The sequence below is a fragment of the Podarcis filfolensis genome, assembly GCF_964270895.1.
Source record: "Podarcis filfolensis genome assembly, chromosome: 2".
NCBI classification, from domain to species: domain Eukaryota; kingdom Metazoa; phylum Chordata; class Lepidosauria; order Squamata; family Lacertidae; genus Podarcis; species Podarcis filfolensis.
In genome coordinates, this window is record NC_139605.1 from 84,519,356 (window position 1) to 84,546,283 (window position 26,928).

Sequence of the window (26,928 nt, forward strand, 5' to 3'; positions counted from 1 at the left end):
CAGAAGCCTCGTTGCATGTTCAGTGTCTGAGGTGTGTTCGAAAACCAAAGCATTTACTTCTGGGTTTACAGCATTCGGAAACTGAAATGTTTGGCAATGGAGACATTCGAAAACCAAAAATGTGAATTTATTTAAGGATAATTATGAAAAATGTTGGATTGAAGTGAAAAAAGGACTTAGAAATATGGAAAATATCATTGTTAGGCCGAATTGCTGTGATAAAAATGCATGTGTTGCCAAGGATGTTGTTTTTGTTTCAAACATTGCAAATTTTGGATAAGATGGACTGTTTCAAGAAGTGGCAGAAAGATGTTTCCAGATTTGTCTGGCAGGGCAAGAAGCCTCGAATAAAATTTAAGATATTAACTGATGCTAAAGAAAGAGGTGGATTTGCCCTGCCAGACCTTAAACTTTATTATGAATCAGCTGCTTTTTGCTGGCTGAGAGAATGGTTGCTTCTTGAAAACACTGACGTGCTGGATTTGGAAGGTTTCAATAATGTATTTGGTTGGCATGCATATCTGTGGTACGATAAGGTAAAGGCACATAAAGCGTTCAAAAATCATATTGTTAGAAAAGCATTGTTTAATGTTTGGATAAGATATAAGGATTTGTTAGAAAAGAAAACCCCAAGATGGTTGTCACCAATGGAAGCGAAGGCACAGAAAAAACTCAATATGGAGGCCAAATGGCCGAAATATTGGGAAATTTTGGAACAAGACGGTGACAGAATAAAACTGCAGAGCTTTGAAAAATTGAAAAATAAAGTGCGAGATTGGCTCCATTATTACCAAATAATGGAGGCATACAATTTGGACAAAAAAGTTGGTTTCCAGGTGGAGAAATCAAAATTGGAAACAGAATTGTTAGATTCAAAAATTAAGAATTTGTCAAGAATGTATAACTTGTACATTCTTTCACCTTTGGTGGACATGCCCAAGGATTAAGACATTCTGGGAGATGATTTATAATGAAATGAAAAAGGTATTTAAATATACCTTCCTGAAGAAACGAGAGGCCTTTCTCCTGGGCATGGTCGGCCAATTGGTGCCAAAGAAGGATAGAACTTTCTTTATGTATGCAACAACAGCAGCAAGAATTCTCATCGCGAAGTATTGGAAGACACAAGATTTACCCACTCGGAAAGAATGGCAGATGAAGTTGATGGACTATATGGAACTGGCGGAAATGAGTGGCAGAATCCGAGACCAGGGAGAAGAGTCGGTGGAAGAAGACTGGAAAAAGTTTAAAGACTATTTACAGAAATACTGTAAAATTAATGAATGTTAGAAAAAGGTGGAAATGAAGGTATATGGCTTTAGTAGAAATGTGATAAGGAACTAAGAATAATTAGATTATTAGAGTATTAAAGGAAAAAATAAGGTTAGAAATGTTAAGATAATTATAGGATTGAAAACAGAGGAAGATGGAAAGGAATTGCTGAAATAATTAATAGAAGTGGAATACAAAAAGGGAGGTGTGAGGAGGTCGCTGAAATAAGTGAATGAAGGATAAGATACTGAAATTGTTTGGTGTGTTTTAAATTGTTTTTATTTTGTTCTGTTAGTTTAATGTGCTAGTGTTATGTAGTGTTTTTATGTGTGTTTTTGTATTGTACTGTATTGTTTATTTTGTGTTGTTTAAATTGTAATAAATATTATTTTTTTTTTAAAAAGAAAACCCAATTCGGAAGCCTCAATACAGAAAACTCAGTACAGAAGCCTCGTTGCATGTTCAGTGTCTGAGGTGTGTTCGAAAACCAAAGCATTTACTTCTGGGTTTACAGCATTCGGAAACTGAAATGTTTGGCAATGGAGACATTCGAAAACCAAGGTACCACTGTACCAATGCCTTGGTATTCGAACAACTTGGAACCCAAACACTGCAAACCCGGACGTAAGTGTCCCGGTTTGCAAACTTTCTTCAGAAGCCAAACGTGCTCCGATTTCAGTGTTATGCTTCCAATTTGAATGCCACACTTCCATTTTGAATGCCACACTTCCGTTTTGAGTGTTACGCTGAGGTCTGTCTGTTTTTGCTATTTATTTTGCGTTTTTGCTGCTCTTTTTGTTTTGTTTTTGTTCAGCCACTGATTGATTGATTGTGTGACTGCAGTACATGGTTTATTGCTTTCATTTTATGGATCAATGGTCTCATTAGATAGTAAAATCCATGTTAAATTTCTGTTTTAGGGGTTGTTTTTTAAAATCTGGAACGGACTAATCCATTTTGCCTGACTTTCTATGGGAAAACGCGTCTTGGTTTGGAACGCTTTGGTTTTGGAACAGACTTCCAGAATGGATTAAATTTGACAACCAAGGTACCACTGTACTTGTTTTAGTTTCATAGCCATTTAATTGTGATGGCTTCACAAGCACAGTTAAAGGAATTGGGCGTCATGTGGCTGGCATAGTACCATCTAGGGAATATTGATTACCAACCATGCATCAAGGAGCAGAGGCACAAAATTGCCCCCAAGATTGAGGGAGCCCAGTGCATGATGTGACGATGTTTGGAGGAGGCTGAACGCTCAGGAGAAGCCAGCCTCTGAAGCTGAGCTGTGCTCGGCTCCATATTCGGCCTCCTCCGCCCCCTCAACATTGAGAGGGCCAAGCCCCCTTTCAACAAATATTGAGGGGGCAAAATGCCTGCCTTCATTACAATGTGTAGTGTGCTGTTGGAGAGAGTTGTCTTTACCACATAGTACCCCTAAATACAGTGCTTTTTTTCTTTCTTTCTTTTAAAGCCACCCAGTTTTGGCTGACCAAAGCCCTATTGGGTGTGGAGAATTCTTCTTCTGCTTGCTTGCTGGTTTGAATTATTTCCTGAAAGTCATTTACTGTTTCTTGGAAATGCATTTAATTTCCTCAAGACCAGAAAAAATCTATTAATAAGCTCAGATAAATATAGCACCCTCTGCAGCTTTTTATACCCTTGCTGTGTATCTAGGCTCCCGGCTGTTGAGAAGCCACACTTTCCCATTGTGATGCTATGAGGGGGTCGGAACTAAATAGCCTTTATCTCACTTCCACTTGGGCTGCTGTGGGAACTTAAAATTAAAAAATAAATAAAGCTTGGACGGGCTTTCCTGTGTAATAATAGAAATAGAAGCTGTCATGGTTTGACAGGAAGGTGATGAGAGAGCCTCGCCTCATGTCCTTCACACTACACTTCTTAGAGGAACAATAGGGTGGAGCAGGGTTCGCAAAGCGGCTCATGGGTCAAAAATAGAAGGGAAACTTTGACACACTTCCAGTTTTAAATGGGTGCAAGTCTTATTCCTAGTTCTGCTTTCCTTACATCCAACAAACAATCTTTGATTTGGGCAGCGGTATCTACATCATCATCATTATTTTAGGGATGGTTTTAATATTTGTTTAGGGAAGCTTTTAATATTTGATGAATGATTGTATTTTAATATTTTGTTGGAAGCCGTCCAGAGTGGCTGGGGAAACCCAGCCAGATGGGCGGGGTAGAAATTATTTATTATTATTATTATTATTATTATTATTATTATTATTATTATTATTTGTATGGCACCCTATACCCGAAGGTATCAGGGTGGTTCACAACACAACATAAAAGCACAAAATACATAATAAAAATAATTAAAACAATTAACGATACTAATGTATACAAACTAATTAAAAATACACTCCCCAACAAAGGCCCCTAAACAGCCCACAGATACAAATGCAAACATCCAAACTAACACTTAACATTTATAAACAATTTAAGGCAACCGTACCCCCAAATTTATATAGGCACTTCAGAAATACAGTCTGTGCAGGTACACTGTCCAATACTGGGATGAGGAGAAATGCTACCTGTTACTCTTATGTAGTGGGAAGATGGTTTTAAAAGACAAAGCTGTCAGGGGTGGCAGGCCATTTCTAGCTGCTTGGTGGGCTGGAACTTTCCTGGGGGCCACAGGCCATCAACTCTTTTTGTATAGAAAATAAACATTTACTCATTTCCATTCCCTCTCTCTCTCTTTCTCTCTCTGCCCCAGCCACTCTGGGTAGATTTCAACATACAGTGGTACCTTGGGTTACATACGCTTCAGGTTACAGACTCTGCTAACCCAGAAATAGTACCTCGGGTTAAAAACTTTGTTTCAGGATGAGAACAGAAATCATGCAGCGGCGGCGCGGCAGCAACAGGAGGCCCCATTAGCTAAAATGGTGCTTCAGGTTAAGAACAGTTTCAGGTTAAGAAGGGACCTCCAGAACGAATTAAGTTCTTAACCCGAGGTACCACTGTATATAAAAACATAATAAAACATTAAACATTAAACATCTTCCCTATACAGGGCTGCCTTCAGAGGTCTTCTAAATGTTGTTTAGTTACTTATCTCCTTAGCTTGGGGATCACATAAAGCAGATAGTAAGAAGTAAAATGTTCCAGTTGTCACAGATCGCGCAGTATCCAAGTTGAGACACAGCAGGAGAAAGAATAAGGAAAGCCTAGAAAATGAGGATGTATGCAGGTAAATACATACTTGCGTCAATACAAATTTCATACAGAGCTTTTCTATAGTTAATATTTTCTGTATTATCTACTTCGGGTTTTGTTTTTTTAATGAACAGACAGTAGAAGAGGAAAATGGGTTGTAATGAGAAAAGGGGATAGAGAAGGTGTATTTAGTGGTCCAAGCGGGCCAGATCAATGGGACTTTTTGGTCCTCTTTTCCTATCAGTGGTACTGTATAGACTTTTGTTTACAGAATCTTATGCTTCAAGCAGCCAGTTCTTGTCTTACCAGCAGAGGGAGCCACAACCCTTCTTTCCTTTGCAAAGGCAGGAGGAGCAGGCTAGAAAATGGCTACTTTTGGCACAGAACTCCTTTGGAAGAACTCCTTTGAAATGGCTCCAGGAATCAATTTATGTGTGAGAAGTGGAAAAGAATAAGGCAGCCCTTCCCCGCCAGACCTTCACTTGCCCGGAAAGAGGAGGAGGGAGCAGAGCGCGGAGACGAGAGTACAAGTAGATGCGGAGCCGGGTGGAGCCACAATACGGGGTCACTCTTGGCCTGCGTCTACGTTCCTTGGCTGCTGCAGCAGAAGTTCTTGACAGGAAATCCATGACAAAACAGAGCAAGAGTCGCTGTTTCCACCCTTTCTCATATCCCGCTCACTGCTCCCTTTGGGTCATCGGTGCAGTGATGGGGGATGGGGGGGGAGGAGGATGATTTCGCTGACCTTCTTGGAGCAAGGGGCCAAGTGGGAAGAAGCAAATTGGAACCAGGCAGTTGTGTGAAGGAGGAGTGTGCAGGAGTGCAAGACCGAGACCCACAGCCTGGCTCCACTTAGGAGGCGTTTTGAACTCCATTTAGACTCGCAGGCTCCAGTTTCGGGAAACGGGGCTCGCTTCCCGCTGAACGCCTCTTATTAAGCATTTCAGGCTGCAGTCCTCTTTGCCCTGATTTCACAGCCCTCCTTCATCATCACAGATCAAGTTGGAAATCAGACCCCCACCTGAACTCCACTCAATTTCCAAGTGATGCTTGGTTTCCTTCCAGTGGCTGTTCCATAAAATCCAGCTTAGCTCAGCAGAAACAGATGGAAACCTGCTGTCAAGAAAATATAAGTGCCTTGCACGGCATTCCTATGTATAGCCAGAGGTGCTAACTAGAATAAAATATTGAGGTGGTGGTGGTTGGAGGTAAGCCCTGCTCCACGTAATCGCTCACATGACATGGCACCCCCCCCCACTTGAATGGCAATGCCCATTAAGTTGGTGTGTGTGTGCTCCTTTCTGATTTCTCCTTTCTTCCATTTCTTATACAGAGGTACCTCGGGTTACATACGCTTCAGGTTACAGACTCCACTAATCCAGAAATATTACCTCAGGTTAAGAACTTTGCTTCAGGATGACGACAGAAATTGTGCAGTGGCGGTGCAGCAGCAGCCGGAGGCCCCATTAGCTAAAGTGGTGCTTCAGGATAAGAACAGTTTCAGGTTAAGAACAGACCTCCAGAAGGAATTAAGTTCTTAACCTGAGGTACCACTGTACATTTACTTCTTACATCTCAGCTCATCTGTAAGCTGCTTATGTGGCCACTCTGGTTTCTTTAGATGCCTCCCACTTTAATTTCTTGTCAGGTGTGTCTGCCTTTGTGCTCTCTACATTCCACCATTAAGAAACTTCCATCCATCTTGGACTCCCTTCTCTTTGAGTATTTTAGACCATGGGATCTCACCCAGTAGTTCCTTAAGCTTTTTGAAATCAGCCTCCTGAATGTCCAGTGTGCATGTCAGACTACACTCAGCTTTTCCTTGCCTCTGTGTGATGAAACCCAAGAGGACATGATCACTTCCTCCCAGGTTTCCCAGTACTTCCAGTTTGTTGATCAGTTCCTCCCTGTTGGTGAGAACCAGGTCCAAGATAGTTCATCCGCTTGTCACTTCTTCCACCTTCTGGGAAATGAAATCCTCAGCGAGGCAATGGAGGAATTTGTTGGACCTTGCATTATTGGCAGAGTTTCAGTTCCAACACACATCCAGATAGTTGAAGTCTCCCATCACTACAATATCTCTCCTTTTTGAATGTTTGGTAATTGCTCTAGGAAGGCATCATTCAGGTCTTCAGTCTGACTTTGAGGTCTATAACAGACACCCACAGTATGGTTCCTGTTGCTTCCCTCTCCTACCATTTTTACCCCCTTACAATCCCTGGTGGCCTTTTGGGGGAGTGTGATGGTAATCCTGTCTACATATGCAAGGCAGGCATGCCCAGATGTTCTCTGCAATAATTTCCCTCCTCCAATCACTGGAGGGATCGAATCATGGCATATTCTTGAACAGCAGACAAGCTTTAGAATGTGGTCTGTCAGTATATCCCCAGTGAGTTGAAACAGCTGCAAGGATCAAAGGCAGCCTCAGGATGGAGCCTCTTACTCAAGCAAGGCCAATTGAAGAAGCAGGAGGAGGAGGAGGAGGAAACAGTGGTGGAACATTTCACTTGAGTTATTTTGAATCTTATGCTGTTTTCTGGGAAGAGCTATAATGTACATGTTTAAAGGATGGGGAACCTGTGCTTCGTCGATATAGTAGGAGATCGCTCAGCCAGTAGAGCATGAGACTCTTAATTTCAGGGCTGGGGGTTTGAGTCCCTTGTTGGACAAAAGATTACTGCATCACAGGGGGTTGGATTAGATTACCCCTGTGGTCCCTTCCAACTTTGCAGTTCTGTGCTTCTGTGAAATGTTCTAGTCCTAGCTACCAGGACTAGTGTTCAAGGATGATGGGAACTGCACTGCAAGAACACCTCCTCCCATGATATATTCATTATTGCCCAGCTGCCTAAGTATTTAGCCCTTGCCTTTTAGGAAGGGGCTGTAAGTTAGTGGTAAAGCACCTGCCTTGTTTTCAGGAGGTCCCAGGGTGCATGCCTAGCAACTCCTCTCAGCCTCAAGCAAGCATAGCCAATGCTCAGGAGTGATAGGAGTTGTAGTTTAACAATCTCTGGAGGGCCCTGTGGAGGGCCACAGATTACACACACAGAGAGACACACACAACGTAGACAATCTTGAGCTCAATGGGCTTATTGTGTGGCATTGGATAAGGCAGCTTCCTAAGGCTGCACAACTTCTGGATTATGCCAGATTGGTGTGGTCATTGCTTTCTGTTTGGCATAAGGTTTCAAAGTTGCTAGCAGCATTTCTCATCAATGACACATCCTTTGGCTGAAGAAATCCAGCATCTCCTCTGCAGGCAGCAACCCGGCAAAAGGGATTGTGTACATTTTTTTGTAAAAGAGCAAGGTGGTGGTTCTTCGCCAGCAGCCAGCCCTCCTCTCTTTCTGTTTGGGGAACCACAAAAGCCACACAAAAGCCCTTCTAGCCATGTGAACTCTCTGGCATTCCAGATGTAAACAGAGCTGATCAGCTATCTCCGACCTTCCACATGTGTTTTGCAGCCATTTCCTATGAATGGCGCACTTACGAGGACAGCCGGGTCTCAAGAGCCACATAACTCTAGTGGTGCTTTTTACACATGCGAACCTTCCAGCGGATTCCTTTTCACCTACATCTCTTTGCAGATGAATGTCAAATCTACACTGGCCGGAATGTTCATCTGAAAGACCAGTGTCTTCCAGTCTGACAGCACAACCCTACATAAGGAATGTGTGAGAGAAGTTCGATGGCTATTTTAAAGTCCATGCATGGAAACTTTGAGGGCTGAATATTAGATTCCTGGGACTTCTGTCTTGTTTCAGTGCCCTAACGAAACCAGTGACACCGTCTCTGTGTCAATACATTCAATTCAAGAAGAGGTACCACCCAGCAGTTGCCTTGAGGCCCTGAAGAGCAGAGAATTGCAACTTGGAAACTGCTCAGCAGAAGATCTGGACAAGCGAAAGAGATGCTTGACTGCTGCTCCTTGGCTAGCCATGGTGGTGCTTGGAGATGGCTAAGGAGGAAGGTATTTTTATACCAGCCATTATTTATCAAGATAAACTCTTTAAATACATTTCCACTGCAGAGGTGAATCATGCTTCCTGGAGATGAGCTTATCTCATCCTCTCCAGGAACAAAAATCCTGGAGGCCTTGCAAAGTGCGAACTTTGCCTTTCCCAGAGAGCACATACCAGTCCTTCTGGTTTCCTCACTGAGTTTCCTGATTCTCAGACTCCATCACACAAATCCTAGGCGCACACACGGGGACACACCTAGCTACTGTCATCATATGTGATGGAAGTCCAGCAAGTCCTCCCAGCCTTGAACACTCATTTGGAAACACTGTTGTCAAGAGAATTCTTTTCATAAACAAACAGAAATTGGAAAAGCTTCAGGAATGAAATCATGCGATCATCATGCTAGTGCTTAAACTGGACCAACATGGGTCCCAGAGATGACACAGGGAGAATAATCCCAAAGCTTAACAGCTCTGCTGCCTGCTCTCTAAATCCCTTTTGTCTGACTCTGTGTATATTATCTCCCAAGCCCCAGTGCCAATGTCTAGCAGAGAGGGCACCCAGCACCAAAAGGAAAGGATTCTCTCTCCATTCTTTGGTTCTTGACTAGATGGTTTCCAAAGCTAAAACTGTTTTTATATGTAATCTGCCCAAGTTGTGAGTGGTTATTTCAATTCATGCCACGCCAAATTGTTTTGCCGGTGAACAGTTTTGGTGCAAAAAGGGGACTTGGAGAGCAAAATACGTTTCCTTTTATTTTGGTGCCAGCTTACGCCCTTTTTACTTCCACAGGTAGCATATGCTTTGGGGGCATATCTTTAAAAAGAATTCATCCTGATGCCCACATGATCCTAGCCAACCAGTGCTACCTTCTGGAACCATCCCTGGAGTTATGACCAGAACCACTTCAGAACTCTACTAGCTGACATTGGGCCTACCTAGTGAGCAGGGCTGTTTCCAAACTGCTGCTATTCAATCACTTCCTGGCAAATCCAGGCTGTGCAATTAGGTTTGACCCACTTCTCAAGAGGATCAGACCTTTTATGATAAGGAAACTGATGGGAAAATGTGCTGGAAAGTGTGGGATAACATTGGTTCTGAAGCAATGTCATCTAACCTCCTTGAAAACAAATCAGGATGAATGCTCCAAAACCAGGCCATCTTGAAGAGCTCAACTATTCATTTGAAGAAGAAAAATGCTCATCACACAAATCTAGTTTAGCCCTCAGCTGAGGGAAGCAATAAAGTGGGTTGGGCCTGCAAAGAAGAAACTGTTAACTAACATTGCTGGGGAACTTTGCTGAATAGAGTTTACTGAGTAAGCATTATATGAGGATATTTTACTATGGGTCATTGTTGGATAATATGGCTATAAGTTAAGACTGCATATTCTGCTCCTGTTTTCCTGAGAGGAAACACCATTGAATTCAATAGGACATATTTCTGAGTCTTCTTTCATAGGCGAGTCTGTGTGACCTCTTTTAATTTTGCTTCATCCAGGTAAAAAGAAGGACTCTAGCATGGAAACAGCCCAACTCTCCATGCAGCTAGACCTCTTGCTGCTAAATTCATCATATGATTCTCCTTTATAACTTGTAGCGATATGTGTGTTGCTTGATCCAGCTCCCTTTGAGAGACAAACTATTAACTGAATAATCTGGGTTAAACTGCTCACTGTGTTTGCACATCAAACAGCATGCCCAAAATTTAGTAGGTTTCTCCATCTTCCACCCCATTCCATCTGAGTTATTACGCTTTTCTTTTGCTCTGCTACTCAACTGGTGTTGTATTGTTCTGTATTTATTTAAGCAAGCAAATTCTCTTCTTTCTCTTAAGTCACCCCCTGGCTGCATTAAGTAACAGGGGGCTGACCAGTTCCCTGACTGCTGCAGTATTTCAGAGAACCACTTGGATGGCTGAAGGTTGCATTCATTCACACTCAGGTGGCAAGCGCAGCTAGTTAGAAAGACATGTCCCTGCTCTGCTGGCCTCCAGTGTTGATTGGCAAGCTAGCTGAGCAGGAAATACTATTCCTGCCCTGCTCCAACCTTGCCTTCCTCGTCCACCACCTTTCAGCATCAGTCAATGAAAAAGAGCCCCCTTCTGCCTGATTGTACTGAACATTGCATTAGGGGAAGGGTGTGTGAAAATGTTTATAGTGTGAGCTCATGGAAAGAGAAGCGCTGGCAAGAATCTAGATTGCAGAGCAAATGCCAGAGGAATCTCAGAGCCCCAGCATAAAGTGCATCATTGCTTTTAGTGAGTGCTGACTTGCTGCTAATGCTGATGTGCTGGTTGGAGTGAGGGATTATCAGGGAATGCAATAAAATTGACATCATGCTTCGGAGCTGAGGCAAGGTTGCATCTGTCAACAGCACGACCCTCTTCTTTGCTCACAATTCTAAAAATATATCTGTATTGAATGAAGGACTTCATCGACTTCATCCGTGGCCGAGAGAGAGGCTTCCTACAAATGCAGACAGGAATTGTGCATCCCTAGAGTAGCTTTCCAGACATCATTGATACTCACGGGAGACATGGTGGCCCAGCTTTTCATAGTGGGAGAGGTTTTTTTTTTTTTAAATGCAATTATCCCATTAATTCTTAAACTTACATATACACAGAATATTATTCCCTTCCCTCAAAATAAGCAGCTTTTCCTTTTTATGTAATGAGGACACTCTGTGTGTACCAATCGGGCCTAGAGTCAGTGGGTGGAGGAATCTGTTTTTGCAGACCCTGTACCCATTTTTCCTACTGGAAGGTCCGCAACACGGCCACACAATATATTTAAAGCACATGGTTTCTCTCAAAGAATCCTGGGAACAGAACTGGGAACAGAACTACAATTCCCAGCCACCTTAACAAACTACAGCCAGTTGGGTAGGGTATAAATAATAAAATTATCATCATCAACATCACCACCAGGAGTCTGGTTTTTTTTGGGGGGGGGGTGAAGATGTGACCATAGTCCTTACTTCCTGTCTGACACCTAGACTCTTTCGCAGAAGCTTCTTATACATCCTGAAAAAACCAAGCATGAGTGATCCCAAATTGAGAAAAACTAACATTTAGGGCTGGGTGATATATCATCCAAAATTGGTTTGAAGTCCACATCATGGTAACAGTTTCATAGTATTTGGCATGGCGATATATTGCAAATCACGATGTGTGTGGGTGTGCTATGTAAAAAATCATGACGTGGGGGGGAAATCATGATTCTCTCATGATTCCTGCCATCTCTGTTGCTCTATACTATAAAATAACAGTTGGAACAATATGTTAAATGTAAGTAAAAATATCTCTGTTTTAGACTCCTGAGTAGTAGCAGTTGTCAGGACATTGCCCCATTCGCTTCCACACAGTTCCATCCTGATTTCAGACATTGTCATATATTGGTATATTGTGATGTTTAGCTGGTGATATATCATGATGTTGAAAACCGGACATCACTTAGCCCTAACACCCTTATTGATCGCAGGATCTAGAATCAGTGGTGGAGCAAGCTGATTGGGCACCTGGGGAGGTGTGCATACCCTGTGCCCAGGGGCGGGGCCAACCACCCACAGGACGGGGCAAGCCAGGGCAGGACGCTCTGGGGGCCTCTGAAGAGTCTGTCCTACAGCTGAGGGGGAGGCAGTGGGCGGACCGTTTGGGGCAGTGTGGACCCTGTGGGCGCCAAGCCACCACTTCACTCCCAGGAGAAACGCGTGGCTCGGGCACACAGCAGGCCCCATGGTGAATGCCGCCCAGCATTTTATCACCCCCCTCAGTCGTGACACCCAGGGTGGCCCGCCCCCACCACACCCCCTTCCTCCACCCCTGTCTAGAATCAATCTAGATGGAAAACAGCATGTTCAGCATGAATGATTCCTGACTGAGGAATAACTACATTTTCCGTGCAACCAACAGGTTTGTGCATAACCAACCTTAGTGTCATGATGTCGGAATCAACCCAACTGCAACATGTTGTCTTCTTACCTTGTCACAGAGGAAATTGCAGGAACCTGAGGTTGCCCTGTTAACAGTTGGGTTCAATTCATATGATGGCTCTTTGGCTTAGGTTGGCTGTTCCTTTCCTGAAAGTGTAAAGTTCAATTTTCAAATATCCAGGATGGAGCTTAGATCATGAGTACAAATCTTCACCGGGAATTCAAACGATGGCCTTCTCCTCTGTTGACAGAGTATCACATTACTGCCTAAGCTTGATGCCTTATTCCAAAACTTCAGCCACAGTGACAATTCCTTATGGAGCCTTTGGTGGGAGGGATGACTAAAACACACCAGGTAAGCAGTCACAGTCTAGTTGCTTATGTCTCCTATCAAGCCAAAGCTTTCCCCAGTGGGATTATACAAAGCTGTTTATACTGGATTCAGTTATGACTGAGCTTGCATTCCACTGGAGTTCACGTATGTTCAGGGAATAACATGTCAACTCATCGTTTTGGAGTTGCATTTGCTGTTTACTTTCAAGCTACCTGTTTTTGGCAATTGGTATTGCCACTCCATTGTGTAAGTGCATGTATATTTGCAAGTATACACATGTATGTATCAAATCTTCATCTTCACAGATATCCTCAGAGGTCAGTGGCTACATAGGAGATAATAGTTATGGCCCTACAATCTGCATCACAAACACATTATGGAGATTAAATGGCTATTCAGGGTTGTATATTGCCAGTGGATTCTACTCTGTCCACATTTCCCACCAACAAATTGGACTACAGCTGAACTGGGGTGGGGAGGGTCAAATGGGATGAGCTCCCAGTTTTGAAAATTCAGATTCTGATGGTGTGTGGATTCAAAAGGTCTTTGTAAGACAAAAATCTGATGCTTTGATAGAACTAGAGACCTTCTTAATTACTTATGCCATTTATGTCTCACCACCAAGAAGCTCAAGATAGCATAAATGGTTCTCCACCCCGATTTCATCCTCACAGCATCCCTGTGAGGTAGGCTTGGCTATTTCTACCCTGACTGACTGACCTTCTGTGTATCAGAGTGGGCACCCTCAACGGCAAAGACCTCTGTATAGATATCCAAAACAATCAAAGTGGAATGTGGAAAGAAACAAGCTTCAGATGTCCCTATTGGTATAAAAAAATATTTTCCTAAGTACGTAGATTAAATTATTTTTTTGGCACAGCCAAGACTACCACAAACCTGACTCCCACAAACTCTGATTACCATGATACCCAAAGCAACAAAGACACCTTCCTCTTCCACACACCCACAAACACGCCTCCTCCTCTATTTTGGAACTGACTGCGGGCAGAGCCTCAAAATGCTCTTCTGCCTCTTGTATTTTTGGCCCAGTCTCCACTTTGAAATGTGACCAAGGTGACATTTGGATGATTAGCGTAACCAGTGGCTATCAGCTTTCCTGGCTGCTTAGGACCTTCTCACAGCCTTGCCATTCCTCAAACGCTGTAGATGCTTCGTGTGAAAAAGAACACCCCTTTTCTGGTTAGTCGCAAGAAGATGACTGAGAGAGAACCGGGACTATCCCTCAAATTAGCACCTGCACATCAGAGCCAGTCCCAGATGCTGAACAATAATTATGGCGAAAACAGTTCATTGTGCAGCAAATACCTTTTTTGGGCAACTTTCAATAGTCACTGGGAGGAACTCAGCATTGCATTAAGTTGATCGTTCTGACAGCTCAAGCATTTCACCTTACAGGGAAATCTTCTCTAAGCTTTAACACTTTGTTTTGGGGGTTCTCCTGACCTGCCCAGAGCCAATATCAGTGGGTACATGGGGTGAAGAAAAGGGCACAAGTCTCATTGCATGAGAAGGAATCAGGTGAACCCCACATACTGATTCCTACTGTGACAGAAAAAGATAATAAACTTTCAGAAATTTTAGCCAGATTTTAATTGCTGGCTTACATGTGTGCACATTTGTACAACTAGTTTTACATATTGGACAGTATTACATATTTTAAAATACTGATTAAGATTATATGGTGAATCCATTTGTTCTATTTTCACCTTTTTAATGGAGGGGTGGTGGTGGGGAATCTCAGATATTTAGGGCATGTCCGGTAGGCCACTTTCCAAGTTTCTACTCTGGCCAAAGCACTCAAGAATGCAGGAAGCATCTTAAGGTAGTCTGACATCCTTGATCCTGGGAAATCCGGGTCTTTAATGGTCCTTGTCAACTAATAGCCTGCAGTCTCCAACCACCTCAAGATATCTGCAATCACGTTAAAGAAAATTCTCATTTTTATATCCATGTTTACTCCAGTCTTTTCCCATCCTCATGTATGTAACTGGATCAAAATTCTGCAAAACTTGAAATCCTGCTTCCCTAATGCAAGCTGGTCTTCAAGCAGAGGCTGGACAGTCATCTGTTGGAGAGGATCCAGTTCTGTATCAAGCAGGGAGATGAACTTGGTGGCCTACAAGGCCCCCTTCTGACTCTATGGTCACCTCCACATCATACTTTTAACTCATGGTTCTGTGTTCTTTTGCGCACCGGGGACCAATTTGTGGGACGGTGCTGCTAGCTCCAATTGCAAGGGGCCCTCCTGGTCTTTTGTGTGATCTCACAAGGCCTTGCCCTGCACTTGTGTGGCCTTGTGGGTAGAATGCTGGCCTTTTCAAAAGGGCTCGTCATGGTCTTTCCCTTCATCAAGCTTCCCCAGCTCACCCTCTCACAGTTTAGAGTCTCTTCACTGAAGCTTCAAATGGCGGCTGGTTTTCTGGGCCAAAGGAGAATTTTACTCTCAGTCACCATTGTCTATTGGTTGTGAGGTGGGGTTTCTTTTGTGGCTTTTTTCTCAGTTAAAAAAAAAAAGCCATTTTTGTTAGGTGTTTGTCATAACTTGGGTGAAAATAGGATTGGCTTAACATGGCAGGTGCTCTGGGATACTTTCCCATAGTCCATTCCAAACCCCACAGAATCACCCTGAGTCAGACATCCCCCCTGTGCTCCACATTGAGGAATTTCCTTTGGAAGAGCCCAAGGTCTGAACATGGGGGTGTCTGATTCATGAGGTAACTGCTGCTTGTCAATGACATACAGCCTGGAGGCATTTGGGTTGAGAGGAAGGGAGACTGCCCAGGGAAGGAAGGAAGAAGAGGCAAGGCTCCAGGGCTGTACGGCCAACCAGTCACGCCTGTGTGTACAGACAGAAATCCTGGCTGTGTAGGTGGTGATCTCAGAACAAATCATTCACTAGCATATCCTTCAAAGATACAAACGGGGCTTTGCCAAATATCCCTTCCTTGGAACAGTAGTCAAACGCACATGTACTGGTTGTATCTCCACCCAGTGGTTCATAGCAACGTGCTGTTGCATTGTCTCCTGCTAGTTCCCCCCCTTAACCCAGAACAAAGGAAAGAACAAATGTCTTTGCGGCTCACGATGGCAGTAAAGAGAAGGAAAAACTTATTCACTTCCAGGAATGCTGGAAGTCAAGGGAGCACTTGGCAGCACTTCAGTTGATGACACTGCCTCTCTCTATGAGACCATGCGCTTCACATCCCAATGAATAGATGGGGGAGCAATGTTGCTTTATTTACAGCGGGCGGATGCTTCAGATGGTTCTGTTCCCAGAAATAATCAGTACCCTTTGACTAAGTTAATCCCTGATACAAAATCCTCTAAATGAGGGGTGGGGAGACTTCTTCAGCCTGAGGACTGCATTCCTGCCATACGTTACCTTCCAGAGTTGACATGCCAACAGAGGGTGGGGCCAAAGCTCCGTATACCTTCCATTCACACACATATATATATACCTTTCATTCACACTCATCCCTTCATCCATCCACATGCTCCTGACCCACCCTCACTCTGTGCTCATCCTCATCTATGCATCAGCAGCACATGGTTCCTCTTGGGTTTTCCCCCGAAGATGAAAGTTACAGCTTGCCTGATGTTAAATAGAGAATTGTGAAATTGCTAGTTGTGGCCTGATTAAATAATGGTCATTATGATCTGAGCCAAGGCTGGTCCAATACATTTGGGCACCTGAGGTGAGACACAAAATGACACCCCCTTTCCCTGCCAGGAACGGGGGGGGGGGGGGGGGAGAGATAAAGACATCAGGTTCTGCTGCCCCTGTGGGTCCTGCCACCTGAGGTGGTCATCGTGACTAGTTTCACCTGCAAACCCCATAGTCTTTCACTGCGTGGTTGGATTTCATGCCATATAAGCAAAGCTAAACACTTTCCTTGACATGGTGACATTAAGTGATTGACATGTGGTGGCCCCGCCCACCTGTCAAAATAGCCCACGGGACTTGCGGGAGGTTGAGATCTGGCTCACCGGCTAGATCCAATTCCCACCCCTGCCTTAAAGCAGCACCTGGACACCTAGGATCGGAATGTTAATAGCTCAGGGTATTCAGGTGGTGTGTCTCCATGGGAGATAATTGTTAGATGATTGCTTCTTAATACAAGACCACCTTGCATTGTTCTGAAAGGGAAATACCTGGAAGGTCATGAAAAGTGACATGCCTTTCTTCTCCTGACAGAAGCTGTGGTTGGAGTCGGGAAGAAGAAAGGCTGAGAGAACCAAGAGGGCAGAGAGGTGAGTTTGGGTTCTGTAAGCAGCTTTGGGACGTACCTCTTTGGAGATCTGAAATGGACAACGGTTTGGCTATCTGCTGTCATGTGCAAACTGGGGCTCCAACTCTACTCAATCTATGTATCTGCAAATAAATTATACAAAGTGCTAGCAAGACTCCAGTGACCACCTTCCAAAGGGAACCAAACTCGCATAACTGCTTTGCCTCAGGAGCTTCCTACCATGTGGAGAAATCACAATACTTCAACAATATTAGTAGCAGTGGTGCAGGTAATGGCTAGCAGGTAACAAAGAACCAGTGCCTGTGTCTCTGGGTTGCACCATGCCCCTGAAACGGATGCAGAGAGGAAATGGAAGTGAGGAAGAGGCTGCAGGAAAACAAAGGAGAGAGGATGTTGTTACAGAGTGTCCAGCCACTTGGAGTGGCAGCCTTCCAATGGACTCCTGACACAAGGAGGGATGTTGACTTGGAGCCTTGGATTTCAAGCCAATCCAAGTAGTCCTGGCCTTTGTGGTTTCTTGCATTGTCTTTTCCCTAGTTGACTCCCTGCCAGTTGTTTGTGACTCCCACACTGTACAGCGTCACATGCACAGTTCTGGTGTGAGCTGTGAGCCTGCCAAGAGGATGACTTAATCTAGATCTACAAGAGGCATCTCTCTCTCTCTCTCTCTCTCTCTCTCTCTCTCTCTTTCTTCTGAGGATGCCAGAAAAGTGCATCATTGTTTGCTTTGACAGCCTTGATTTCACCTCAGGGAAGCTTCCCCCACAGTGACTCTTCCAGTATTCCTGTTAGAAAACCATTTATCTCGGATTGCTTCCAACCTGGCAGCAACAGGAACAGAAATATCTCCTGCAGAAACATACCATTTACAATGCTCAGTCCAACAGGGGTTTGAGGAAGATTTATAGTAGCATTGAAATGTTAGTGAGGTTAGAGTGCTGTCATGGGCATCTGTGGGTTAGGAGATAAAGTGGGCAGGTGCTCCTTGCCCATGGCCCATAATCCCCAGATTCCTATCATTTTACCAAAAAAAAGTAAGTTTCTAACATTTTTAGAACCTCAGATATGAAGCAAAATGTACAGGCAGTGTTCTCCTATCTTTTTGTGTGTGTGAAACTAACCTGCTTCTGCCCTTTCAGTGTTTTACCTCTCTGGGATAATTCCTGCAGAGGCTCATGGGTACCATCACCTTGCTAGGGAGTAGCACTTTGGGACTACCCACTTCACAATGTCCCCTGTGGGCTATAACAATACTCTAAGGCCAGGTTACCGATTCAACAAATAAGTTTGCTGGAATTTGTGGTACAGTTGGGCTACGCTCTTCTATAAGCCCCTGTTGGACAACCCCAACACTAGGTATAAATCTTCCTTGGTCAAGGCCTCTGGTGGGCCCCACAGAACCTCTTGCCATATAGGTTGCCATGCTTAGTCACAGACGGCCTTCTTGTTCCATCATCCTGGCCACCTGGGAACTTACTTCTCTGCTCCTGCTTCCTTCCGTGCCCCATTATCTATGGTTCTTTTAGCTCTCAACCTTTTGTCCTTTGCCTCCCCCACCTTTTCATAGAGCTTTGTCCATTTTCTTAAGGGAGAGGGCCATAACTCTGCGGTGTGCCATAAAAAACATATCCTCTGTATGAAAAAGGTCCCAAGTTGAATGCTCAGGATCTCCAGATAAAGCTGGGAGAGGCCCCTGTCTGAAACCCTGGAGAGCCACTGACTGCCGGAATAGAGTCAATATTGAACTGGATGGACTAGTGGCTTGACTGGGTATACACCAGCTTTCTCCCACTGTCCTCTTGCCTGTTTTTGGCACTCTCTCTTCACCTGCTTTTGCCTGCTCCTCTGGGGCTCTTCATCAGCAATTTCCCACCACACCATCTGTTTAATTCTTATCCACCTAATCTCCCTTTCACTGCTCTGTGCCTCCTGCCCATCTCTGTTCCTCTCCTTTCCTCATCTTCACTTTCTGCCAATGCCAACCAAACTTGGAAGAAATTGCCAGCTGTTTTACATAAGTCATAGTGTTATTGAGTTTTTGTTGAGCTCATAGGGCTGGACCCCACCACCACCTCAATCTGCAAAACAACAGGGCTGATTCCCATTCATCAACCCGAGTGAAAGGGGACATTTGCAGCATCTGCATTGATGGAATTCTGCTAAATCTTCTCAACAGGGTATGATTGTTCAAATGATGCTTTGTACACTTTAACTTACCACAGACTGACAGTGCAGGAAGCTTCCATGCAGGCACATCCTTAGAAAGCATAATCAAACTCTCACTTAGGCTCCTATGTGCCCAACTCTTCCATGTATCTGCCCTGCAGTTGCCTGGTAGCTGACACAACATGTTCTCAGTTGTAAATCTTTTAATTCCACCAAGGCTTGAAGGCAACTTAGCTAGCAGAGCTGCAGGATGCAAGATCCCTAAAATGGAGGAATAATATAACTGGATTACTGTGCCAACTATGTCATAATCCCAGCTCCTAGCAATAATCTACAATGCTATGTTGGAGAGTGGTATGAGGATGCCACAATGATTTACACCAAGGGAGCCTCAAGGAGCAGGGCAGAACAACAGCTGCATGAGTATTGATTCCTAATTCTATTTGCAGGAGAAAACCACTCCTACTAGCACGATAACACATGAGAGGGTTTCTTTCAGAGGGACTTGAACTTCCCATTGCACCTGATAGTCAGGAAAGAAGAGAGAGCCTTCCTTAGGTACCATATATTCATGACACCAGGAAGGGTTGTAGCTCAGTGGTAGAACACATGATTTGCATGCAGAAGGTTCCAGGTTCAAGCCTTGAAATCTCTAAGCAGGGCTGGGAAAGGCCTCTGCCTCAAACTTTGGAAATCCAGTGTCAGTCCATGTAGACCAGGGTTTCCCAAACTTGGATCTCCAGTTGTTGTTGGACTACAACTCCCATCATCCCTAGCTATCAGGATGATGGGAATTATAGTCCAAAAAACAGCTGGAGACCCAAGTTTGGGAAACCCTGGTGTTGACAGTACTGAGCCAGATGACACTAGCAGTCGATGATGATGATGATGATAATTTATTATTTATACCCCACCCACCTGGCTGGGTTTCCCCAGTCACTCTGGGTGGCTCCCAACAGAACATTAAAAACATGATAAAACATCAGGCATTAAAAACTTCCCTAAACAGGGCTGCCTGTCTTCTAAACGTCAGATAGTTGTTTATTTCCTTGACATCTGATGGGAGGGCATTCCACAGGGCGGGCGCCACTACCAAGAAGGCTCTCTGCCTGGCCAAGGGCTTCATGCTATATTGCTCTGTTTTGCTCAGTCTTAATTTGCATTGCTCCACTAGCCAACATGGGAACTGAACTAAAAAGAGGTGGCAAATGGCATGGAAAAAGAGACACAGGGAAGGTAAAGAACAGCCTGTTTAGTACTGGTCCATGAGTAACGCCGAAAAAGCATTGGTCCTCAAAGGGCAGCTTGATTAATTATGGCAAAGTGCATAAACTTTCATTCTGGAATCATAGTTTTTGCATGAGGCATTGTCTACAACTGTTAATAGAAAAGACGCTCAAGGTTATCGCACTGCCTTGTGTTGTGTGAAACAAACTTTTGCACCAAAGTGCCTCATAATTATGGAAGTGAATGATAAAACGCCTCTTCATTTTAGATGGTCTGTGAACCTAGCAATGTCCCTCGTGAGCCTTTATTTCCTTGAGCAGGACTTCAATATAGCAGCTCTATGGCAACCGCCCTGTTTACTGGCAGGCATTTGCAACTTTCTAAACTGCACCTAGCTTCTAGGAGAGCAAAAGAAACAGAAATGCATCCTGTTTGCTGTGTGCCAACCTGTATCTTATTAAGCCTGACAAATGGATATTTTCTTAAAGGATCTCTTAGAGCCTTCTCAGAGGGACATCTTCAATCACTTGACACGGACAAAAACAACCATGGCAGTCCCTTTTAAGAGCGCACTGAAAGGTAAGGCATTCTGGGTTGACTTGCTACATCACCATCAGAGAGCCAGTCATCTGTTGTGGCCAAATCCCAATCTGAACAAAATTACTGAAGGTTTGGGATATTGTCCTCTATTTTGTTAGGAAAGCTTAAAAAGGTAAAGGGACCCCTAACCATTAGGTCTAGTTGTGGACAACTCTGGGGTTGCAGCGCTCGTCTCGCTTTACTGGCCAAGGGAGCTGGCGTACAGCTTCCGGGTCATGTGGCCAGCATGACTAAGCTGCTTCTGGTGAACCAGAGCAGTGCACGGAAACGCCATTTACCTTCTCACCGGATCGTACCTATTTATTACTTGCACTTTGTGCTTTTGAACTGCTAGGTTGGCAGGAACAGGGACTGAACAACGGGAGCTCACCCCATCGCGGGGATTTGAACCACCGACCTTCTGATCGGCAAGCCCTAGGCTCTGTGGTTTAACCCACAGCGCCACTGCTTAATCAAAAAACATCCAAGTGGTGTTATATTACTAGTATTGATGATACATCTTCATTGAATTACATGTTTAAAGTTTTCTTGGTACATGCTGAATTTGCACAGTTGCAGCCCTGCATATTCAAATATATTGGATGAAGTGTTGCTATTATTTTTTAAAGGTGGGTTTGGGGAAGAGAGTGATCTTTGAGATGGGACTATATAGCACCTGTGTTTAGCTTATGCCAAAATAAATTAATAGAAGTTACCATATTCTCGGAGGCAGGGGGGCGGTCATGGATGCAAAGGCATAAATTCACTTTCATTGAAAGACTTTCATACTGAAGAAGGAATAGAACTACGGCCAGGAAGATGGCTCCTATCCAAACTAAACAAAAATGTTTTGCACCTATTTTTTATGGAGTTCAAGAAAACAAGAAAGTGGAGAATGACCACTGAATGACCATAGAATGTATAGTGCATGCAACCCCACTTCCTTGCATGATTATACTCAGCAGATCACATGAAAAATTGCCATAGACATTTGTCCCAATTCAGCAGTAAATAGCAGGTTTTCCCAGGGGAAAGTGGTGGGACATGTGGAAGTGTGGGTGAGCCATAGGTGGAAATATGCATTGTGAAATATGGAGAGCACAAATTTTGAAGCGCTGCTGTGTTTCAGTTCATGTATTGTTTTGGAAAGTGCAGATTATGTTGGTTCCTCTTCAAATGCAAACTGAATTTAATTTTCTCCCAGTTCCTTGGCCCCACCACTGGGCATGAGAATTTTGAAGCAAAATCCAATAATTTGCAGGCTTTGTGTTGACAGTTCCAACCTGATAATCTGGCAACCCTGGTTTGTATTCCTTAATCAACCACTATCCTTGCAGCCAGAATTAATTTCCGTCTTTCTTTACATATTGGAAAGCACAATGGTTTGTTTTAGAAGAGGAAGTTCACTGTTATTACTGCAAAAGTTGCTGAAGCACAAAAGCAAACCCTTCCACATGTTAGAGCAATGTTTTCCTTTTCACTGAGGTCTGAAGGACAAAACCAGAAGAAAGCTCAGTGTGTTTTTTGGATAAGGTTTCTGGCAATGCTTTCACTTGAAGTAGAGGTTTGGGGCAACTCATATTACTTTTGATGTTTATTTATTTCTGTCTCAGTGGTTTCTAAGTGTTACATTTTGGTTCAAGTAGGCAATGAAAATGTTCAGATTTCAGCCCAATTGATAGTTAAAAAGGTAAAGGGACCCCTGACCATTAGGCCCAGTGACCGACTCTGGGGTTGCGGCACTCATCTCGCTTTATTGGCCGAGGGAGCCGGTGTACAGCTTCCGGGTCATGTGGCCAGCATGACTAAGCTGCTTCTGGCAAACCAGAGCAGCGCACGGAAACGCCATTTACCTTCCCGCCAGAACGGTACCTATTTATCTACTTGCACTTTGATGTGCTTTCGAACTGCTAGGTTGGCAGGAGCAGGGACCGAGCAACGGGAGCTCACCCCATTGCGGGGATTCGAACCTCCGAACTTCTGATCGCCAAGTCCTAGGCTCTGTGGTTTAGACCACAGTGCCACCCACGTCCCAGTGATTGATAGTTACCTGGGTGCCAGATAGGAGAGTCCACCCCACTGGCAGAGGAAGAGGGGAGCGGGGGGAGCACACCACCCCCAGCACCACGATCCTGGTGGGCTGCCATCGTGACTGCCCCCCGCCTGTGTGGGCGCCACGCCTCTGCCAGTGGCACGCCATGCCCCTACCTGCTCTCTGCCCCCCAGTGCTGGAGCATGAAGCTCCACCACTGGTCCACCCCATCCTCAGCAGGCTTGCTTCTTAGGGATGTGTAGCTCTCTTTGAGTGGCTTCAGAAGCCTCCTGTGGAAACTGCCCAGAGAAATTGGTGTTATGGGACCAGAGTCATCCAAGCCTCCTCCAAAAACATGAAATAAACCCATGGTTCTTCATGACTTAACCAGGTCTGTGGCTCCATAATGTTAACTCTCTCCATTAGCCTCCTTACCCAGCACAGTGAGTGATGGCTAACGTGCAACGGCCATGGGGAGGGAATGTAACCAGGATTCACTGATATTCTTCTCACCTTTGTCTGCCTTAACATAAGAGAGTTCTGCTGGATCAGACCAAAGGCTTACCTACTCCAGCATCCTGTTCTCACAGTGGCCAGCCAGATGTCTTACTGAGGGACTTAAAGGATCCATTAGAGGTGCATCACTTCTGCCACTCTCCTCTTTCGCACAAGCAACCTTTAAGTTGCTCTGCTTTCACTTGGCTTCTGCATTATTTGCTTCCCCAAAAAAGACCTAGGCTTGGGCCTTAGTGTGTTGTAGTAATGAAGGTTGCCATTGTATGTGACCTAGCTACCCTGGATTGGTTCACTGATAGTAGCTTCAGAAAGGAAGCTGTTCCCAGTCATGGAGAGAAAGCCACTAGAACAGTCATGAGGAACCTGTGGCCCTCTCAGGTGTTGCTGGACTCCAGCTCCCTATCATCTCTGACATTTTCCCATGCTGAATGGCACTGATCAAACTTTTGAGTCCAATTATATGTGGCAGGCCATTGGTTCTGCATATCTGCACTAGACCCACCAGCCGAGATGGGTAAGGGTGGAGATGATGACAGGCTGCAAGCTCTCAGATTCCTCCTGATGGTATATAAGCATCAGACAGAACCATGGAAAAGAGGGAGAGAACCATCCTGAAATGGCCTTCTGAGGGAGGAACTGGTGGGGACTGGCAAACTGTGCTATCTATTCCCCCCTTCCCAGGATGAACCCAGCTTCTCTGATCTGAAGCAAGTGAGGTGCTTCAAACAGGCTTCAAACAGGTGCTTCAAAGAGTCCTGAGTTCCAAGGGGTTTGGGACCCAGAAAATGTGACACCTGCCTTTAAAACAGGGTTGGGGAACCTGTGCCCCACATCATCCCTGATCATTGACCATGCTGCTTTGAGTCGTAGTCCACAACCTCTAGAGGGTGCCACATTGGCCGGAAGAACTTCTAGGCCAGGGCTAGGACCAGAAATCTGTGTCTAGCTGCCCCACGTTATAACCTATGAGAAGTACAGTTCCTGGCAGCAAAGTAGGCTATGGATTGGGCTCCACTCCATTGGGTCGTCTTGGATTGGCTCCACCCCATTGGGTCATCTTGGACAGGAAGACCTATAAAAGGCTTGCCATTTGGGCTGGGATCCTGCCTGAGTAGCAAAGCCTTCCTGGCTTGATTCCTCAGCTCTGACTCAACTCCTGGCTCACCTTGCTCAGCTGCCGACAGCTGTCAGACAGCATCCGGATGAAGGGAGCAGATTCCAGAGCCTGTGCCTAGTGGAATGAAAGAGACTACCTCTTCCATGACTGACATAGCTGTGGGTGCGCGAACTTCTTTCGAGGTGAAACCTGGAACTTCTTTAAAGTTCTAGGAGCAGATAGCTAGGAAATCTGAATTGCATTTTCAGTTCTTCTCTCCCTCCTCCTCTTAGCAGCTGACTGAGCTGCCTTCTGGAGAACAGGAGGGTCAAGCTCTGCTTTAGTTCATCCAGGCAGCAGATGTGCTGGTTGCCACCCAGGTGGTGGGGGTTACGAAAACACTGTCTGCAGCAATTGGGCTTGGCGGCTGTGGGCTGCGGAAGCACCGCCTCTGCCTCGGGGAGAGAATGCTCTTCGAGCCAGAAAGATCATTAGCTTTCGCTCAGAGCGGCCTCCTTTTCATGAGCCTTCTTGCGAGGGGCTCCTTCGAAAGCAGGCAGGGCAGGATGGCGCTGGTGGCAGATGCTGCTGCTTGCAGGGTCCCCACATGGAGCTGTTGCCATCTGAGAGCTTCAGCGGGCCAATAAGACATCCCGGGCACAGATGGGTCTATGAGGCTGCATATTGTTAGAAGCTTGGCGCCCTGCCTAAGAAGACACAGAAAACAGATGTTGCTCCGATGGCGATCCAATGGATAAGCTGTATGCACGCATGCTGCCAGCTCTGATGTCAGCTTCCTTCTCACTCCTCAGGGTCTGAGGCATTTGGCTCTCAGCCTGCAGTGGAGGCTGCGAAAGCTAAGCAGCTCCCACTTGCTCTGGGAAGGACTGTGTTGGAGCGTCTGCTTTGCATGCAGAAGGTCCCAGGTTCCATCCATCCATCCATCCATCCATCCAGCCATCCATCCATCCATCCCCAGCATCTCCAGTTTGGACTGGGAACGGCTCCTGTTGGAAACCCCCAAAGAGCCACTTTCAGTCAGCATAGATTTCAGACCAGGCAAAAGTGTGTATGGCAGAGTATGCTCAGCAAAACCCTGTTTGTTTGTTTGTTTGTTTGTTTGGAGCAAGACAAACCATGAGACCAGGTTTGCACGTAATGCTAAGCCAAACCTAATAATAATAATAATAATAATAATAATAATAATAATAATAATAATTCCCCACCCATCTGGCTGGGTTTCCCCAGCCACTCTGGGTGGCTTATAGATTATATAAAACATAGTTTTGCTCAATGCTTTTTTTCTAAAAAAAATGTTTAGGGGTACTCTCATTTTGACTCAAGAACATCACCATTTTATAGTCCAAATAAGGAAAAATAAATACAGTAAATGGACAAAAGTACAAAGATTCACAAAATGTTTAGGGGTGTGCATCCCCCCAGAAAAAAGCACTGGTTTTGCTGTTGGTAATGTGGTAGCAGCAAGGCCAGGTTTTTGCTCTGCATTGCCACATGCTTGCTCATTCACACTAATCCATAGGTTGTCTTAGCATTATGTCTGAATCAGGCCACTATTTCAGACATCAGTCTTCTCCTCCCAATATGCTTCAGGCAGCAAATCGCCCTCATGTATCTTTAATAGAGTCTCACACAAAAGTTTGTGCACTTATCCATTCATTGCCAATTAAAAGAAGGAAACTTGCTTTTAAAAACTGCAGAATTGTGCCCGGTATGAGCGGGAGGTTTCTGGGTGATATCATGGGAAACTGGGGCAGGGTGGAATTCTCCTTTGAACTCAGTACCTGGGCTCCTGCTTTGAACTGACAGGCACATTTCTCTCCAAGGGCTTCAGAAAGGCGCATTTGGACTGGATTCGGCGAGAGTGCCTCTAGAGCTGCCCTACTGCTCTCACAATATTTAATAATGATGATAATGGCATGTGTTCCTTCACCGTAATGTAAAGTACAAGCCAGGCGCTCAATAAACAGGTTATTTGGCATAGCTCACAGCTAAGGGTGTGAGCCCATAGAACCGGTTGCTGTCATTCCCAGTAAACAAGCACCTGTTTCTAATTAGCCTGGAAGGGAGAGAAAATCTTACAAAAGCTACCCCTCAAGCATGCTGGCTGGAGGCTGCTGGTCCTTTGCCTCAGAGGAAACACAGATAGGAACAATCTTGGAGGAAAGAGTGTCCCTCTGTCATGGCAAGCAGACAGCTTTTCTGTATGATAGAGTGGCAGTGGTGAAACAAACTCTGAAACATGGTCCCTCCATTTAGTCATCCCCGACGCAGGCCTGAAGAGGAATCTGGGCCACACACACCCATCTCAGCAAGAGTTGCTGAGTTCAAGGCCATGCT

At 44.8% G+C, this 26,928-nt stretch overlaps 1 protein-coding gene and 1 long non-coding RNA gene across 6 annotated transcripts in view; one reads left to right on the plus strand and one right to left on the minus strand.

The window, feature by feature from the left end:
* Positions 1–4,348: 4,348 nt before the first annotated feature.
* On the minus strand, positions 4,349–16,346 carry LOC310755282. The gene is made up of 4 exons (XR_014544275.1): positions 16,211–16,346; positions 13,404–13,504; positions 12,399–12,590; positions 4,349–4,466 (listed from the first exon to the last, which is right to left on the minus strand). It is a non-coding gene; the product is annotated as an uncharacterized lncRNA (long non-coding RNA).
* Positions 12,544–26,928, plus strand: part of CDRT4 (CMT1A duplicated region transcript 4) — a 32,993-nt gene continuing 18,608 nt past the window's right edge. Inside the window, exons 1-3 of one of the 5 annotated variants that reach the window (XM_083597812.1) lie at positions 16,517–16,773; positions 16,900–16,955; positions 20,836–20,926. In XM_083597812.1, the coding sequence (XP_083453938.1) occupies positions 20,896–20,926 (31 nt within the window). In that variant the 5' untranslated portion in view covers positions 16,517–16,773; positions 16,900–16,955; positions 20,836–20,895. The other 4 variants (XM_083597809.1, XM_083597811.1, XM_083597813.1 and 1 more) reach the window with 4 other exon arrangements.